General features: G+C 20.5%; 1 protein-coding gene across 6 annotated transcripts in view; it reads left to right on the top strand.

Annotated features, from left to right (window-relative positions):
• LOC107996040 (ras-related and estrogen-regulated growth inhibitor-like) overlaps nucleotides 1-19,155 on the top strand; it is a 233,704-nt gene that overhangs the window by 35,813 nt on the left and 178,736 nt on the right. For all 6 annotated transcript variants that reach the window (XR_009832780.1, XR_009832781.1, XR_009832779.1 and 3 more), the window contains one exon: nucleotides 18,546-18,622. Coding sequence is in view for 3 of the 6 variants with exons in the window: in XM_062085332.1 (XP_061941316.1) it covers nucleotides 18,546-18,622 (77 nt within the window). In the remaining 3 variants the exon portion in view is untranslated. The remainder of the gene's footprint in view (nucleotides 1-18,545; nucleotides 18,623-19,155) is intronic.

The following is a 19,155-nucleotide window of genomic DNA, read 5'->3' as shown; positions in this document are numbered from 1 at the left end:
AAAATTAATATTATGAATAATTTTCATTAAAATGAAAATGAAAATTTCATGAAAAAAAATTCATAATAATTATTTGCTTTTATAATTATTATGTAAGAATCCTCTTTTTAGCTATTGTCTATGATTGAATTAAAAAAAATGTATTTTGAACACTACTATTTATTATATGGAATATGGAATATATATGTATATATATATATATGTATGTATATTGTATATAATTGTGTATAATTGTAATTTCAATACAATTTCATCTATAAATCATACTTAATATGTACATAAGTTTCAGAATATGGAAAAAATGATTATAATGTTAAAATATGATTGTAATATAATATTAATAACAATTAGAGAGTAATAAATTAGATACTATATTTAAATATATCTAATATGATTACTATTATAATATATCTATAATTATAATATTATTATATTATAGAATGTTCATTCAAACTTTGATGGTATACTCTATAAGTCAAAATAAAAAATATATATATATTATTACTAAGTATATAAAACGTTATAATAACAATAAAATAAAATATGAAATAATCAATAATACGCGTATATTATATTTATAAAATATGATTAGATCAAAGCAATATTTACATGAAGTAATTGACAAAACTTTTTACAGTTTTAACATAAATACAATTTCATTTTAAAATATCTATCATTATTATTTGCAGAAATAAAAAAATTAAAGTGAATTGCAAAGAATTTTAAATTCAATCTTTTAATTCTTATACTTGTATTTTTAATATTTTTAATATGAATATACTCTAATTTATTAAACATCAAAGATTAATAATAATATGTAATATAATTGTAAATAATAGTAGTGTAAATAATTTGTTACAAAATTATTAATTAAATTAAATAATTGTATAATACAAATTAAGTAATTGTATGAAAGAATAAAAAGTATATTAGATAAATAAATAATAAATTACATAATTTTACTTCATTATACAAGTTTCAAGTATTCTCTTAATTTAAAAAAGAATTAAATTTATCATAGTATTATAAATATTTTTTGATTTTTTTTTAAATTTTATAAAATTTCATGATTTATAATTAGATAGAAGAAAAAATCATTACGAAGAAATATTAAATGAATATAAAATGCATATATATGAGTAATAAATAAATTACAGATTTTTTTAAAAAAATTTTATAAATTAATTAATTAAAAAAAATTAATAAAAAATGTATAAAAAAATGTTTATAATAAAATTTAATGTTTAAAAAATGCAAATAAGAAATATAGATTTGTGAAAATTATAGAAATTGAAATATAATTTTTATTTTAATTTAAAACAATTCTTAATAAAATTCTAATGTTTTTAAATTTCATAGAATATCCAGCATTTTAATATTTCAAACGTAATATTTGACTCCTAAACGACTCTAAAATTTTTCCTTGAAATTCTTGAATTAGAAACTAAATTATGAATACTTTTATTATATCTTTCCTCCATATTTGCTTTTGCTTTTCACTCTTTGCCTCTTTCGCTAGAATCATTAAAAATAGTGTTACGAAGAAAATTGTCAAATGGATCATTCCTCTTTTCAAGGAAAAAATCTTTTCAAGCATTTCGCACAGATTTTGATAGTATTTTGTTCGAATACGTTATTATATCTTTCCTCCATATTTGCTTTTGCTTTTCACTCTTTGCCTCTTTCGCTAGAATCATTAAAAATAGTGTTACGAAGAAAATTGTCAAATAGATCATTCTTCTTTTCAAGGAAAAAATCTTTTCAAGCATTTCGCACAGATTTTGATAGTATTTTGTTTGAATACGTGGGCGGTAAATGTTATTCGTGTATAACAATGTTTGGTAAGGAAGAGTTCATTTCATATCGTTTCTGTTGGAGAAACACTGTGTTCCGGTGAATGGAGAGTACGTGCTTCAAGGAGAATATGCCGGGCCTTGGATTTGTTTTCATTCGTTTTTCTTTTCGCGCATGGGTGGTAGAAAATCGAGAAATGTTTATGTTGACGGTGAATAATTTATGGAATAGTAATAAAGATCATGTTCTCTCTGCCGATGATTTAAGAGCAACGAACGTATAGTTATGCAACGTGGTTATCTAACTTATAGAGTTCGAACGGTGATTTTTTTATGTGGTGTATAGTGTTATCATGCGAAATGCAATTAATATAATACTTCTAAGCAATAGATATGTTTCTTAATGTTTTCTTAGATAAGATTTTATTTTATAATATATTTGTATTTTAATATATTTTAATATATTTTATTAATATATTTAAAAAATATATTTAATATTTAATTAATATTCAGATATTGAGATATCTTTGAAATGTCGATTTTAAAGATTGTAATAAATACAAAAATTGTATACAAAAATATTAATAATAATAAAAAGAAATAAAATGAAATAATTGTATCTCTATCATATTATCACATCTAATGTAAATTTAAATTACTTATAATTTAATAAATAAACCTCAATATTTTTATATAGCAATTTTTGTGTTTGTTTTTGTAGAATCCAAAATATGTCTCACAAATATATATATATTAACTTATATATTATAGAAAGATTATTTTCAAATAAAAACAAGCCTTATCTTTTTGTTACTTAAAGATAAATTTTTAATAAAATAAATATTTTTATTTTTAAAAATATGAATCACAAATAAAAATACAAATAAGAATAATTAGTGAATAATAGCAAAGTATTAAAAACACTATCAAAATATATAAATTATAACTATCAAAATATATATATTGAATTATAATGAATTTTTAATATTTTTTCAATTTACATTACAATATACTAATTTATCACATAATTATATAAATTTCATTTATTATATTGTTATCTATATAATTTATTGAAATAAATAAACGCTGAAAATTTTGTACATTATTTAAATTTATATTATTATAATATAATTTTACATATTTTATTTTATTACACATTATATTTGATAATTGATGATTAAATATATTATTCTTAACAAATGAAAAAAGGATTTTTTTAAATATAAAAGTGAAAAATATTTTGATTATTAAAAAAATTATATTTATAAGATTTATACTTTTCAACACGATTAAAATATTTTTATTTACTTTATATATATTCTACTGTAACACACAAAAAATAAAATAATTCCTAATTAATTTTAAAATATAATACTATCTTAATTCTCATCTTTTAAATCTCCATAAAATTTTACTATTTCTTTTTTAAATTTCATTTAAAATTTTTACTAAAGACCTTCACTAAATATCCTATGTTCTTTTCATAAATCCTCATCAGAAAAAGCAAATACGAAACTATCTTTCTTTACTATCGATTACAATCATAATGTTCAATTTTAATCATGAACTTTTAATCATGAAGAAAATCTTTGAGCAAAATTCTCAGACAATTGAGATATAACAACCTCTTGTATTTAATTAATCGTATCTGATTTCTCTTCTCATTTTATATACTATATCTATCTGCAACAATACGAAACGCAGTTGCAGAGGGAGTTTTCGTTTTCTCAAAACAATGTTATAATCGTCAGATTCTTTGTCGTTTTTCATGGAACAAGAGGCTATAAACAAGCATGGATGGTATTTTAACGCCATCGGTCTCGGTCAATGTTCAAGAACTGTAATTAGAAGACTTGATCGATGGAGCTAGACAAGAAAGTGGATGAAAGTCTTGTCCCGTGTCTACAATCTATGTGTTCTTGAATATCTGGCGAAACGGTTATCTCCGAATCTAACTTCGAAAACAATATTCGATAAATCTTGCACTTAGAAGGAAAGAAGGAAAGTGCTTTAATAATTTATTGATTTTTTATAAGCTTTTGATAAGCTTTTATTTATTTGTTTTTTTGATAGTTTTTAAGGTTTTTATGAATAAGACATTCTAAAAATGACAGTACAATCGTAAAAGAAGTGATTCTAAATGAAAGAATAAATCGAAAATATAGAATAAAATTTTTTTGAAATTTTGTTTTGAGTAAATCAAAGTTTAAACAATTTTTAAACGAAATTGGTTATTTTCTGATTAGATATGAATATATTGAAAATAATTCTAATAATATAAAATAATCCCAATAAAATAAACAAAAAATCTAGAAAAAAATTTTTTTATATAAAAATTAATTCGCAAAATTGAATTTAAAAATTTATAAATTTATAATTTATATAATTTACATAATATTTTGATTGTATATATTTAATTTCGATTTTCATAAAAATCAAAATAAAATAAAATTTTATTTATATTTTTTTATTTATTTTTATATATAGTTTATTTAGAAATAAGCTAATTTTATTTATATTTGAAAAATTCTTTATTTTTAAACTTGATTTAATTGAAAATAAATCCTTAAATGAAAAAATTTTATTCTATATTTTAATTTTTTCATGTCATCTTTTCTATAATTGTATCATCTATGAAATATTCTGTATAAGTAATTCAAATTTTCTTTCTTAATAATATTCTTTTTTTATTAATGTTATAACATTCATATAATATTATCTTACAATCTTATTAATATTACTATCTTATTAATATTATAGAAATAAAGTTAAGCAAAAAATCAATATAGAAAATAAATTATTTATTATTTAGATATTATATCATAGATCTATTATATTAAGATCACATGTTTACGAGGAATGGATTAATTATTCGACTTCAACGTTTTAATTTTCCTAATGATATATACAATCATTACAAAAAATATTTCTATATTTTTCATTTTATTATGTACATATAGTATATTTCTTATATTTATCATTCTCTCGTTATTATCATCCAAATATTTTATCATTTAAACTATATATTAAAAAAAGATATTTTTAAATTATAAAAGAGTTTATTGATGCTTTTATAACTTTTATTATAGCAACATAAATATATTTTTATATCATATCAGACTTCTATTTTTTGTATTCATGAAATTTTATTAATTTTGTTAATTTACATTTTTCAAGCGATTATAAACAAATGGTTTATAGTTATCTTCAAAATATATATTTTCTAAATCTATTCATATAAATATATAATTTTAGTTTATAAAATAGAAGTAATTATAAAAAATAATATTGATAAAACATTTTTCAATAAGAAATTTAAATTTTTTACTGTAATTTACTGTAATAAATTTGAAATAATAAATAATCAGAAGGCGTAAAGGCATAATAGACATAATATCATTCGGAATAATAAATTGAAATCTAAATAAGGTAATATTTAATTTTCATTCTTAACATAATATAATTTCTATTACGAAAAAAAAAGCCATTATCCACTCGATCATTCACAATACATCATCAGACGATAAATCTGTTAAATTCTTTCACAATCTAACCATAATTCACTCGTCGATATAACCGCAGATTATATACCGTAAGGATCTCAGGAAGAGATCAAACGAATCTTGTGGATCCGATCTAAAAGCGCCAACAGTTTATGAAAACGAGAATTTACGATTCCGCGTTACCCGTTAATCGGAACGGAATTATTCCGTCCAGCTGGAAGATATATCGGTGGAAAAACACCGAGTTCTCGACCGATTAACTATATACATCACGGAATTACTCTTCTGGAACTGATTGATCTATCGGATTAGAGAAACTCTTGTGTGTCGCCGTAGGCCTCTGTGTCGCGTGTCCCATGACCCCGTTTCGATCTCTCGTTCAAGAAAAGACTGACCATCTATTTTATGGGTAAAAGGATCATTTCTCGCACCCTTTCTTACGATACGAGTGCAAAGATCATCCAATCGGCTCAATTTCTTGATGCATGTGAAGTTGATTGCGATTGATTAAAATGTGATCAAGTTACGATAATAATTATTTAAAACTCTGTAAATGTCTATGTATATAATATTTTGTAATCTATATAAATTATCTTGATAAAATATTTTTAAAATTTAATAGAATTTAATTAATTTAATTAATAAGTATAATTGCTTTAAAAAATTTTTTTCTTATTCTTATAAATGTAATAAAGTTTTCTAAAACTTCGAAGAAAGTTTAGATATTGTAATTGTGTATTCTTTTATATTTTTTGGAATAATTATTTTTTAAACAAAGAATCTATAAAACTGTATCTATAATCAAATTTTTTTATACATATACTATATATATATTTATATATGTTCTAATGATAAAAAGTGAGATTTTAAATTATTTCTAATATTATTTATAATGAAGTGTAAATCGAAGATACATAAGATAAAAATCTAAAAGATTTAATATCTTAAAAAACACACACACATACACACAACATAATAAATATACAAATATAAAAAAAATATATTTAAAATTTATTATATAAAATTTTATATTAGTTGTTTATTTTAAATTTTGGTGTTACTTTGTCATATATTTAATGTTTGTATTATAAACATAAATTATTATTAAAAAAAATTATTATTACAACTTTGTTAATTATAATTATAAAATGTTTGTTAATTATAATTACAATTATAAGTTATAAATATTAAATATTAATTATAATCAGTTAAAAATATAAATATAAAAATATAGCTACAAATATGATTTTGAATACTGTAATTATTGATATTTTTCTACTAATATTTAGAATAATATATTTTTTGTATTGTGTATGTAGTAATATTCTGAAATGATAAGATTTATTCTATTGATGAGTTTTCTTCAATTTATTAAATATATTAAATTTTTTTCTTCTTTTTTATGATTCATAATATCTGCAGTCAAATATTTAATTTGATTAATTACATTTTTTTCCTTAATTATGCCTTTGTAAATAATATATATTTATAAGTATATTTTAATAATATATTTTAATAATATATATTATTTAAATTTATCATTTATATTATTTAATTTTAAAACATATCAATGGATATTTGTCATGAATAAAATTTTAACTATTTTATATTATATTTCTATTAAATTTGCTGGAATATTTCCATAATTTTATATCTATATCTATATCTATATGAACTTTATAATTGATTTGTACATTATAATTTTATTTTTTAAATAGTAATTTTTTTATAGTTATATAAATATATATTATAATATATAAATATATATAAATATATATATATATATATATATATAGTTATATAAATATAAATTATAGTTATATAATTTTTTCTTTAGATATCAATATACGTATATCTTTTGTTTTAAGATCTATTTAATTTCTTCAAAGAAAAAAATAATAAATAATTCATTTTCTACAAACTTAATTAATTTCTCGAGAAAATCGCAAGTAATCAGTGAATGTAATTAGGAAGCATATAATCTTGCTATATATCATATCTAAAGAGGAATAATCGCTTAATCGATCCTTAAAATCGATTACAGATCAATATTGATCAATATTGATCAATATACCAATATTCTATGTACGATGAAAAACTAGAATGAAATCAAAGAAGGCATATTGCATAATTATTCTGTACTCTAGATAAAACGCAAGAAGATCGAAACTGTAAATCTAACAAGAAACTTTTATGATTAAGATAATTGTAATCGTAAAATCAAATAAAAACTAAATAATATTGTTTATTTCTTTTAAAAAATCTATTTTTATGACTTATTATGTAATTTAATTTTGAATGTTGGACGGAAGAAATGATAATGATTTACATAGTTTATTACAATTATTGATTTTCTTATTTTATTTTTTTTTTTATATATTTGAACGTTTTAGAGTATTTTATAGCATTTCAAAAAATTTGGAAAAATAATATTTTCAAATAAGAAATAGATTAAAATATTTAAAATATTTGATTAAAATTAAAACAATATTAAAAAAATATAATAATGTTTGGTGATTATATATAATAATTATAATTTATTATAAATACATAAAATATTTCATTCATGTATTTAGTAAAACTAAAACTAATATTTTTCTATTGCTTTTCTTTCCTCTTTATCTTTCTTGTTATTTTTATATTATTATTCATTATTGTTCTTTCTATCATTGTTTCTTAACTTTTTTAACTTTACTTTTTTCTCATTCTATCGTTTATCCTTTCTCTTATCTCTTTTTTCTTTTTCTTCTTTCTTTCTTATACTTGTTTCTCTATCACTACTTTCCACTGTTCCACTTTCTTTCTCTTTTATAACCATATTTTTATCTTTCCATTTTATTACAGTACTTTCTTTCTTATTTTTAAATTTCTTATTTTTATTTCTCTTTTTTCTTTTCTTCCATCTTTATACTGTGCTTGCTATTCCGTACATTCTTTAATCTTCTTTGTTTTTTCAAAATTTTGAAAAATTTTGAAAAATTATTCAAAATCATCTTTTTTTTTAAATTTATATTTATTCTCTACTACTTATATAGCATTTTTAAATCGAAAGTGTAATTTAAAATTAATAAGTTATTAAACTGAATTTTATAAATCTTTTATTTATTTTATTCTTTCCTCTTTTTTCAGAAATAATCATTTTCAGAAATAATCTCTGAATAAAGAAAAGAATTATATCAAATAGAACAGAATTAAATATAATAAAATTTTTAATTTCATTTTAATGATTCTCCAAATTTCAGTTAGATTAGATTAAGTTAGATAAAAATAATTAATTTATTTTTTGTAATGCATCTCTATTATAATAATTAGTAATTAAATTATTTAATTTTAATTTTTTATGTATTTATAAATTTGCTAGTTGTTTCTAACCGATTATTGAAAAAATTTTATCTGAATAAATTTATTTTTCAATTAGTTGGGATAATCGATTTTCTCTGTAACTCTGGTCTAATAAAGATGTCTAAAATACTCAATGATCGCACCATATGTCGGAAACACTAGACCAAGTAAAATTCACTTATATCAACAACTAATCAAATAGAAAGCAGAGTTTTCTCTATCCTACAGAGAGTTTATCGATTTTCAATCAATTCTATATAATCTAACTAGTTCCATACATTCTCCATATATTTTCATCACTATTCATTATCTTTCTTCAGGAGAATAATCTGCATGGATAAAAAATAATAGTTAATCGAATATAAAAACACGAATTAAATTCTATTCATCTTTGAAGTATTGAAACAAGAACTTCGATCCTTATTGATAGTAATATACAAAAACTATTATTTCTTATCAAATGATCATGAAAAATAATCGATATTTTTCTATGTATCTATATCATTTCAATTTTCGATTAACAATATAAATTAATTTTATTATATGCACTTATTGAATGGAATAATTCTGGATGATGATTAGAAAGTAATGCACAAATGAATCCGTGTATCGTCTATAAATTTCGTGCTTTATGAAAACGTGGTCCAGCTGGAAACGCAGGATTAGATTGTGCATTATAGACAATCAATAGATCATTCATGTTCGATTGATAGATTACGTATACCAGTTGCTAGTTGCATAGTATATAAGTACATATATGAAGGGAATAGAATTAGATTAGCTATTAGAAATGATTCTCTTAAGCAATTGCTTGAGAAAACCGAGAGTGGAGGAAGTTTTGTAAATGTTAAATATTGATTAATCAAAATTGAATATATTTTATTTCAAATTAGATAAAAAATAATTATTTGAAATAATGAATTATATATGAAAAATAATTTTTTATTTCAATATTATTTATTTGATTCAAATAAAATAGCAAATAAGTTGAATAATAAGATATTTTATTTAAATTAATTAATTAAAAATATGGAAATATTTATAATTTTAATTTCTTCTCAAAAATCCAATTGTAATTTGCGAATCTGTTTCTGCAGTTTTTACATATTTATTCTTCAATAATATATTCTCAGCTTATATGTAAACCATTATATGAAATTTTGCATTTCAGGCATAGTCGATATAATTAAAAAGATTTTTTTTTTATTTGAAAAAATATTTGATTAAATAAAAAATAAAATATAAATTAAAATATTTCAAATGAATTTTAAATAACGAAATAATTTAAAGAAAAATTATTTTATGTGAAAAAAATTATTGTATGTTCAAATAAATTAATATATAATTATTTTCTATTGATTAATAATTATTTTAAATAATATAATATAATCAGATAAAATAATAATATAAATAATTTTATTTATTAGTTTTATTTTAACAAAAATTTTTCAAATAATTTATTTAAATAATATTTAAATTTGCGATTAATATTATTAAAATATCGATTATAATAATTTGATTTAGACAATTTAATTTTTTAGTATTTATTTATAATTGATAATATAAAAAAATTTTATCGATTATAATTGCTAATATGATTATATTATAAATCATTAATGATCATGATTTAATTTTAACTAAATTAATTTGCACTATTTATAATTGATATTCCATAAAATAAATAAAAATAAAGATTTTTTAAAAATGAAGTAATTTTTATATCTTTTACAAATAATAATAATCTTCTAATAATAGAAATTAGAGATTTATTATTAACAGAAATAATAGAAATTAGAAATTAAAAAGTCCATCATAGATAGTTATTATTATGAAGTATTTTGAAATATTATAATTATTTTGTTTGAAAAAAATTTGATTTTGCAATATTAAGAAATAAATATTTTAGTGATGAAATAGATTTGAAATATTGATTAATTTTTAAGATTGAATTTTACTTTTTGTCTTTTGTTTATTTTTTTTTATTATAATGGATAGATAATTTAATTTGAATATTTATTTTTTATGTAACATTTCGAAATTAATTTTTTATTTTTATTTTTATATGAAGCGAACAAAGGAGAACGATAATAAATAAATTATAATATTATAATATATGTAATATATAATATTTCTTATCTTTTATTTATATTTCTTTTTATTATATTTGTAGATTATATAAATTTTGAATATTTTCGATAAAAATACGATATTGTGAAATATTGTGAAATATGTTATAGAATGACTTTCTAAAAGAATAATTCATTACTTATGTAGTATATGTAAGTATATATATACTATCTATATGAAATTCATTATTCGTATTATTCATAATTAATAAATTTATTATTATTGAACATTCATTACAATCAAAATTAAACAAATACACAACTGGAATATTTATATATAACTAGGATATGAAAATATATATATAATAATATTCAATCTCATATATTTAATCTATTGTTTAACATTAACAATTAATCTATTTTTTATTATAAAAATGAAAATATTAAAATATAAAATTTATATAGATTATCTGTTTTATTTAAATACAATGGAATATTTTTGAAAGAAAGAATGTCATGAAAAATATACTATATACGAAATATAATCTTCAATGCAGAATATTAATTTTTAAATAAAAAATTAAATTTTTTCTTTCTATTTTCTTTATTAATTTTTACGTTTTTTTCCTTTTTTTATTTATGTTTAAGATATTAAGATAAGTTCTTTTATATAATAAATTTTGTAACAACAACTATATAAGAAATTTTGTAACAAATTTTGCTTTATTTATTTTCATAAAATTTTTTTTTCATGTTTTAGTTTTTTCAAACACAAAAATATTGCATATCATATATATATCATAAAAATCGTGTTTATTTTCTATTTTAAATCTATTTTTTTTTTATTTTACAATAGCAACATATATTGAAAAATCAACGTATATTGCTCAAAACATAATTTATTTTAATAAATATAAGCATTTGAGACAAACAATCATTCATAAATACTTACATTACAACATAAAAAAATTAAATTGTCTAAAATTTATAATATAAAATGTTTATATTATCTTTATAAGCTATTTATTAATATAATTATTGAATGCTTTTGAAGGATCGATTTTAAAAATTAAAATAAATATAAAAATTATACAAAAACTAAAAATTGCACGATTTTTATTAAATTAAGTATTATTCTATTTTACAATTATATATAGATATATAGATATATCATTTTTTGATGCATTTTTCATATACTTAGAATTGCATTTAATATATATTAATTTTTCATTTGATAACAGATAAAAAAAACAATATTTTTTATTGAATATTTTTTGTTAGTTTTAATGTTACAATCATTCTCAACTATGTTTTTGAATTTAGATTGTAAATTTTAATTAATAAGGTGCGGTTATAACGATCAATATCGTATCCAAAAAAATTTAAAAATTAAAAAAAAAAAAATACTTGCATATATAATATAATTTCAAAATTTTAAAAGAAAGTTATTTTAAGGTATCAAAAAATCACTCTTTTTATTATTTATGTTTAATATTAATTAATATTATATATATAATGCATATTATTAGGATTATATATATAATAGGATTGATGTATGTATCATATATTTAAAATTTGCTATAATGATTATATTAAGTTTCAAATTATTTTTAATCTTGAAATAAAAAATATTTCTTTTTCGAATCCTTTAAATAACAAATCTCAACCAATTGTAGTCAATTATTTCAATCCATCTCTTTATTTTTTATCTTATCTCTTCAGAAACATGCATTTGCACGAAGCTCATATCAAAAAAACCTCTCGAATTTCTCTCTTCGTACCTATCAAGCGCGCAATTTAACTACGTAGATTCACATGACATCGCATCACTTCGAATAACAGCAATGAAATGTTTGAAGAATATACACTTCGAGATAAACCACCAGATTTGATAAGCATCCGACTCCAGTGAAACTGATAATGCACACTATCTTGAAGCATTGATTCGCCTCGTTTCACGGATAGAGGCGGAAGACGATAGGCAAGTCGAGAATTAAATTTCTTTTAAAGTCCCTCCAGTCTTTTTTCTTTTCTCAAGTCATCACCCACACGCGCGGCGCCTTCAAGGAAATGATCGAGGAAATAATCGAGAGGGGACCGCGCACAGCTTTCACCGTTCGAGGGCGTTTCTTTGGAAAAGTGATGCTCGAACACGAACGAAAGTGCAATGTGTCGGGATCGCGGAGATCACTGACGTATTTTCGATTCGTTTCACGCGTGATGCGCGGATAAGTTGAGAGAAAATGCATGCTCGCGTGCGACTACCGGTTGATTTGATCGCAGGATGTAAATTATCAGGAGATAAGGGAATTCGCGTGTAATGTATATGCTATCGATAGCTTTTTGTAAGAAAGATGACGGTAGAAAGGAACAAGGATTATTAGAAGAAATATAGAATAGATAGGTCAAGAAATATATTTATGATTTCAATTGATGAATTGATTAATTCAATTGATAACAGTGAGAAAGAAATATAAACGGGTCGGAAGACTTTTGAAGAAAGATGTGAAAAAAAAATTTGTTAAAAATTTGATGAATGATAATATATTAATATTTAATTGTAAATTTTTGAAATGGAATTAAATGAGTTTTTTAAATAAGATGCGATAAAATATTGAACAGAAAATTTATAAAATGTTTTATAAATATTTATATTTTTGGAATATATATGTATACTAATACAAATTTATTTCATAAATATTAATAATTATTAATATAAATATTGTTTAAAAAGCAATGTTACTATCATATTATTATTGTATTATTGTTCATTTTTGTTAAATCTGTAAGAATTGAAATAATCTAGAATTGAAAAAAAAAAGAGATATCTGTGAGATATCTGGCAAGAAATAACTGTAACTGAATTTTATTAACTTATTTTTATTTCAAGAAATCATATTTAAGTTTTAGACGAAATTAAAATAATCAAAATTAATTTTCCTGTTTACATATATACATATATAATTTTAAACAGAATATATTTCTTGAAGTAAAACGAATGGACTGTCTTATAAAAGGTTAAAGTTCTTTAAAAAAAAAAAAGATATTATATACTATAAATTAATTTCTTGCAAATCAAATAATGAAAAACATTTTAAAATCAATTTTATTTTTTTAAATATATATATATATATATATATATATATATATATATATATATATATAATTAATTTATTTGGATATTCTGTATTCATCTATTTACTTATTTATATCATACATTATAAATAAAGTCTTAAAAAAGTGGGCATTCAAATCTATAAAAAAGTAGATTTTCAATAAATTTATCCGTTATATGTGTTTATGTTGTCAGTTATCCTTAAATTATAATCATAGTGATGCATTTTGATTACTATTAAATATTACAAAATAATATACGAAGATATTATTTCAAAAAAAAAAAGATTCACTCACTCATTTCACTCACTTTTTTATTCTATGAATATTTTTCTACTACATTGCAATAAATTTTCCATCTTTACGCTCGATTAAATCATTTCCCTATCGGTATTGTCCGGTAATAAAACTTTCTCGAATGTAATAACCGCTAATGCAACGAGCATCCTTATTTGCTTTCCGCACGTTTGATGCTCTGACATCGTTGACTAAGAGATGTTTATGAGTTTATTTATCGTTTATTTATCGTATTCGCCTTACAAGGGCTACTATTCCAAGTGATTTCCGTAGTCACATGTTTTTTTTTTCCGAGGAAACGTTCTTTTCTCTTCTAACGAATATTAATTTTGTTTCATTGAGAGAAATGAAATTGACTTGAGGATTCTCTTTGGAAATACAGAAAGTTTGTTTATATAATTCATTTTATAATCTATAGCAGCGGATTTTCAAGATATAAATCATTGAATTCAATCAAAAAAATAGTTCTTGAGGTTTGTTATTATTATTTTTATTTGCAATTATTATTTGCAATTATATGAAAAATTTTATAATGAATTTTTTAACTTATTTATTTTCAATATAAATACAAAATATAATGAATAGAAATAACTTGTTGTCATTAAATATTATAAAATGTTAATCATTTCTAATTTTATCCTTATCACGATAGATTGATATTTTTTTTTATTTTCTGAATATAATTTATTTCCAAAAATAAAATAATTCATTTAATTTGTCTTATCAAAAATGCATTTTTGTATAATGAAAAAAGAAAAGTCACAGGTTATTTCTTTAAAGAAGATAGTATCTCAAAAAAAGATTGAGAATCATTGATTCATATGAGATATTTTTATTATTTAAGAGATAACAAAAATTTTGTATAATATTTAGTAATAATTATAATTTATATTTTAAATTATTATTTAATCATTTGTTAATCATTTACTTTATTTTATAATTATTTATTAATCATTTAATATTTACATAATTCTAATCTAACAATGAATAATGAAGACTATTTTTTAATGTTTAATTTAATATTAGTATTATTCTTAAAAAAATGATTTTTTGTATAATTTTTTTAATTCATCTCATTATTAAAATATACAACTGGAAATAGACAAATAGATAATATTTAAAAGAACTTCTTATAAAAAAATCTTCCTCTTATTCTTCAAATTACATTATTTCTAAAAATAATGTATTGAAATAAATATTCTATGTGTAAGTTACATATAAAAATTAAAGTGATATCATAAAAATATATTTCTATTTCAATAAAAGACAATCATAATTACTAAAAAAGAAATCTAAAATCCATCATTTTAATTTATAATAATTTTTTTTTAGAACATTAAATCATATAATTTAATTAAAACACACATGTTTTGAATATAATTTGAATATGTTTCCAATAGATTAAGTTAGGCAGCTTTTATTATTCAATCTTATTAAAAATTTATGAGATAATATTGAATAATGAGATAATATTGAGATCCATGATTTATAAATTAAAAAACTATCTATTAATTTATTAATTTTTTTAAAAAATTCATATTAACGAATCTTATCTTAAAAAAATCTTATAAAAATTTTACAAAAATACTTATCTTATCTTCAATAATTCAAAAACGAATACAAACAATTTAGCTTCATTTCATTTTATGCAAGATGATAAATTTTTTAAGTATATTTATGTATTCGATGTGAAAAGAAAATGATATATTTATTTTTGTATAAAAATTTAGATTAAATTAACTTAAATTAAAATAAATGGAAGAAATATTCAAACATTAAAAACATATTGAACTCAGACTATGTTCACTATATTCACATTGCGATATGAATTTTGTTAAATTACATTGATGCAAATACTCAGAAAATTAAAGCCTAATTGAGACAGAAGAGAATACTAAATAGAAATTTAAAAATGTAAGGAATATATAAGGATAATTTTACCCGTAAAAATAAATTTTTTCAACAATTAAAAGAATATGAAAAGTAAATGGGTTGAAATGATGCAATTGCAATGAAATAGCTATTATTAAAAATCATTAAAGAACAATATTTATATAAAAATCTAAATAAATATAATGAAAAAAATTTGTTTTCTAATTTTCTTGTTGTTTCTTGCACAAAATCTAACATATTTAGCTTATTTATACTTCTCTATTGATATTCTAATGATAATTGATGCTTTAATGAATGATACTTTGTTCATAAGGACTCATCTTGCGTACAATGAAATCTAATCAACGATTTAAAAAACTAATTTTTCGAAAAATTTCAAAAACCTTTATCACGACTTCAGGGCGAAAGCAAACGCATCATTGTCAGTGGTCGTAATGACAGAGCAGCGTCAGCGTATCAAATCGAAATTATCGTTAGGAAACTGGTCCAGTACTTTCGCGCATTAGCCGCATTTTCTATTTGCGGGAAAATCTCTGTTCATTATTTGTAGTTCCTGTATGAGAGAACTGTCGTCGTTCGATTAACTAATGCATACCATTTTTCTACCCGAGACCGAGTTTCTTATCTTGCTTAATTAATCATCGATTGCGATTTCTTCTATTTGCATTTATAGTAGAGATAGGATATAGAAACTTCGTATACAAAAATAATTTTTAATTTTTTTACGACTACAAATGCGTATTTTAAATGAAATATTTATGTAAATAGTTAAAATAATTAAAAACTTATGTATATTTGAATAAATTTATAAATCAAAATATATAAAAAATTATTTAATAATTAGAATCAACAAACTGTAAATTGAAATTATTTGTTATAATTTAACTATTATATAATTCTTCGATTTTTCGTATAACATTAGATTATTGTGAATTAAATTACAGGTGATAACATGATAATTAAAATTATATAATTTTATAAAATGAGCTTATGTTTCGAATTAATATGGAAGTCTATATAAAATAGGAGAAACAATAAAAATCATATTTAATAAAAAAAAAAAGAAAGAAAGAGAAAGAAAAAGAAAGCTATAGCTAATGCTCTTGATCAAGATTCCCGAAATATACATAATATTACGCATTCGTTCGATGTTCGATGTTCTTCCTTGATCATAAATGCAACAAATTTTTATTCCACAATAGGATGTTCTTATTTATACTAGTCGTACGTATATTAATTTTTTCTCCTTAAGTAAATACTTAATTGTGAAATATAAGTAAATACCAATTAGTCAAACTCTATTGTATTCGACAAGTATTAATAATTTCCAAAAAATAAAAATCTCAATAGTAAACAACAATACAATATTTCCAATCTTTTTAAGTTACGACTTCCTTTTATAATATTCAATTAACTTGCAATTCTTTTCTAACAAGTAAAGAAAATAATAAAAATTAATATTATTTTATCACCTCAAAATAATTGCTTTTGAATAAATAAACGCGGAAAGTTATTAATTAAAAATAACAATAGCTATACTTATAAAAGAATTTACAATTCTTATAGTCGCAATAGAGATAGAATTGTAATAGGATTGACTACAACATTTATATCATTGTTTTATTACATTATTCCGAAATAATTATTTTTTTCATAACTGATCTAATCCTTTCTTTAAAAATAAATCAAGATCTAACTTTAATATTTTCATATCTACTTTTTTTTACATTAAATTAGATTAGATGTAATAGAAATACTGATTATAATAAGTATATATAATATATATAAATATAATATATAAGTATATATAATAAGTATATTCATTCAGATATTCCAAAATATTTATTCATCGTTAGTTTATAATAGTTTTTTGAAAAAGTAAATTAAAACCCAACTTTAATTATAATTATTTTTATATTTCTTTTATATTAGAATGCAATAACTTAAAAACAAACAAAAAAAAAACACGATTAAATTGTAATAATTTTCATCATAATTCTTTCAAAATTGAACATTCCTCACTTGCAGTATTATTCGTCCCCAATTAATCTCGATTTTCAATATCTTCTATTTATCTATTTATCTCTTTGTTTATCTACTACAAATCTCTTTTCTATAATGATCTCTATATAAATGGCGTGTGTAAATCACACAGAGCTAAGAAGACTATGTCGAGAGAAATAAGAAATGATAACGATTTCAAGAATTAACAGGGATTTAGCTCGAGCAATCGTTTCTCGATTCTCACCATGCCAGATCGATCTCTCTTTCTTTCAGTGTTCAATTTCAGTTATCGTTTCATAGATCAGTCAAGCAAGGACGAAGGATAGATCCAATGATTCGCTAACCAGTCTCAGATCTCTCCCGATCCTCGAAGAGGACTGACGAATCGATTTCATTATCGTTGGAAAGCGAGATCGTACATCTTCCCTTAGTACCTTTTTCGCAAAGCTCTGTAGACCGAGATTAGTGATAGGGATACTCAGGAATATCATTCTTCAAGTCGAATAATCTCGTTTCTGTTCTGCTTGTTACAGATTTCCTGTACCGGCACAGCGTTACCATCGATAATGTTAGTACCGAAGTCGAAATACTGGATACTTCCAGGTGCGAGGTAAGTTCTTTAAATGATCGAGAAGAAAACTTTGGAAAAGAGTTTGAGTGTTTTTATTAATTGAAGAATTTAATGAAGAACAATATAAAAAGTGAAATAGAAGTTGATTTTTAAATTATGAGATCGGACAGAATTTTATAAGAAGTAATGAAGCAATTAATTTCTTATGTTATGAGATTGCACGTTACAGTGAAGTTAAATTATATATTTTGATTAAAGAAAATATAACAAATTATGAAATTAATTTTTTAAATTCCGAGCTTTGAGAAAATATTACGATAGATAATTTTTAAATTCAATACTTTTTAAAATATTTTTATTTATTTTAAAAGTTTAGCATAGAGAAAAATATTGTAAGAAATATTAATTGATTTTTAGATTATAAAAATTGGAATATATATGATGAAAAAAAATTAATTTTTGATTACTGACTTAATTGATTAATTAAGACTTTTAGAGAAATAATAAGTTAAAATAAAATTGTAATTTATAAGAAACAACTTATTATGTATTCTTCAATCTCAGTTTAAAAA

Source organism: Apis cerana, linkage group LG15 (assembly GCF_029169275.1).
Source record: "Apis cerana isolate GH-2021 linkage group LG15, AcerK_1.0, whole genome shotgun sequence".
NCBI lineage: Eukaryota > Metazoa > Arthropoda > Insecta > Hymenoptera > Apidae > Apis > Apis cerana.
This window is presented reverse-complemented; position numbering and strand designations above follow the sequence as displayed.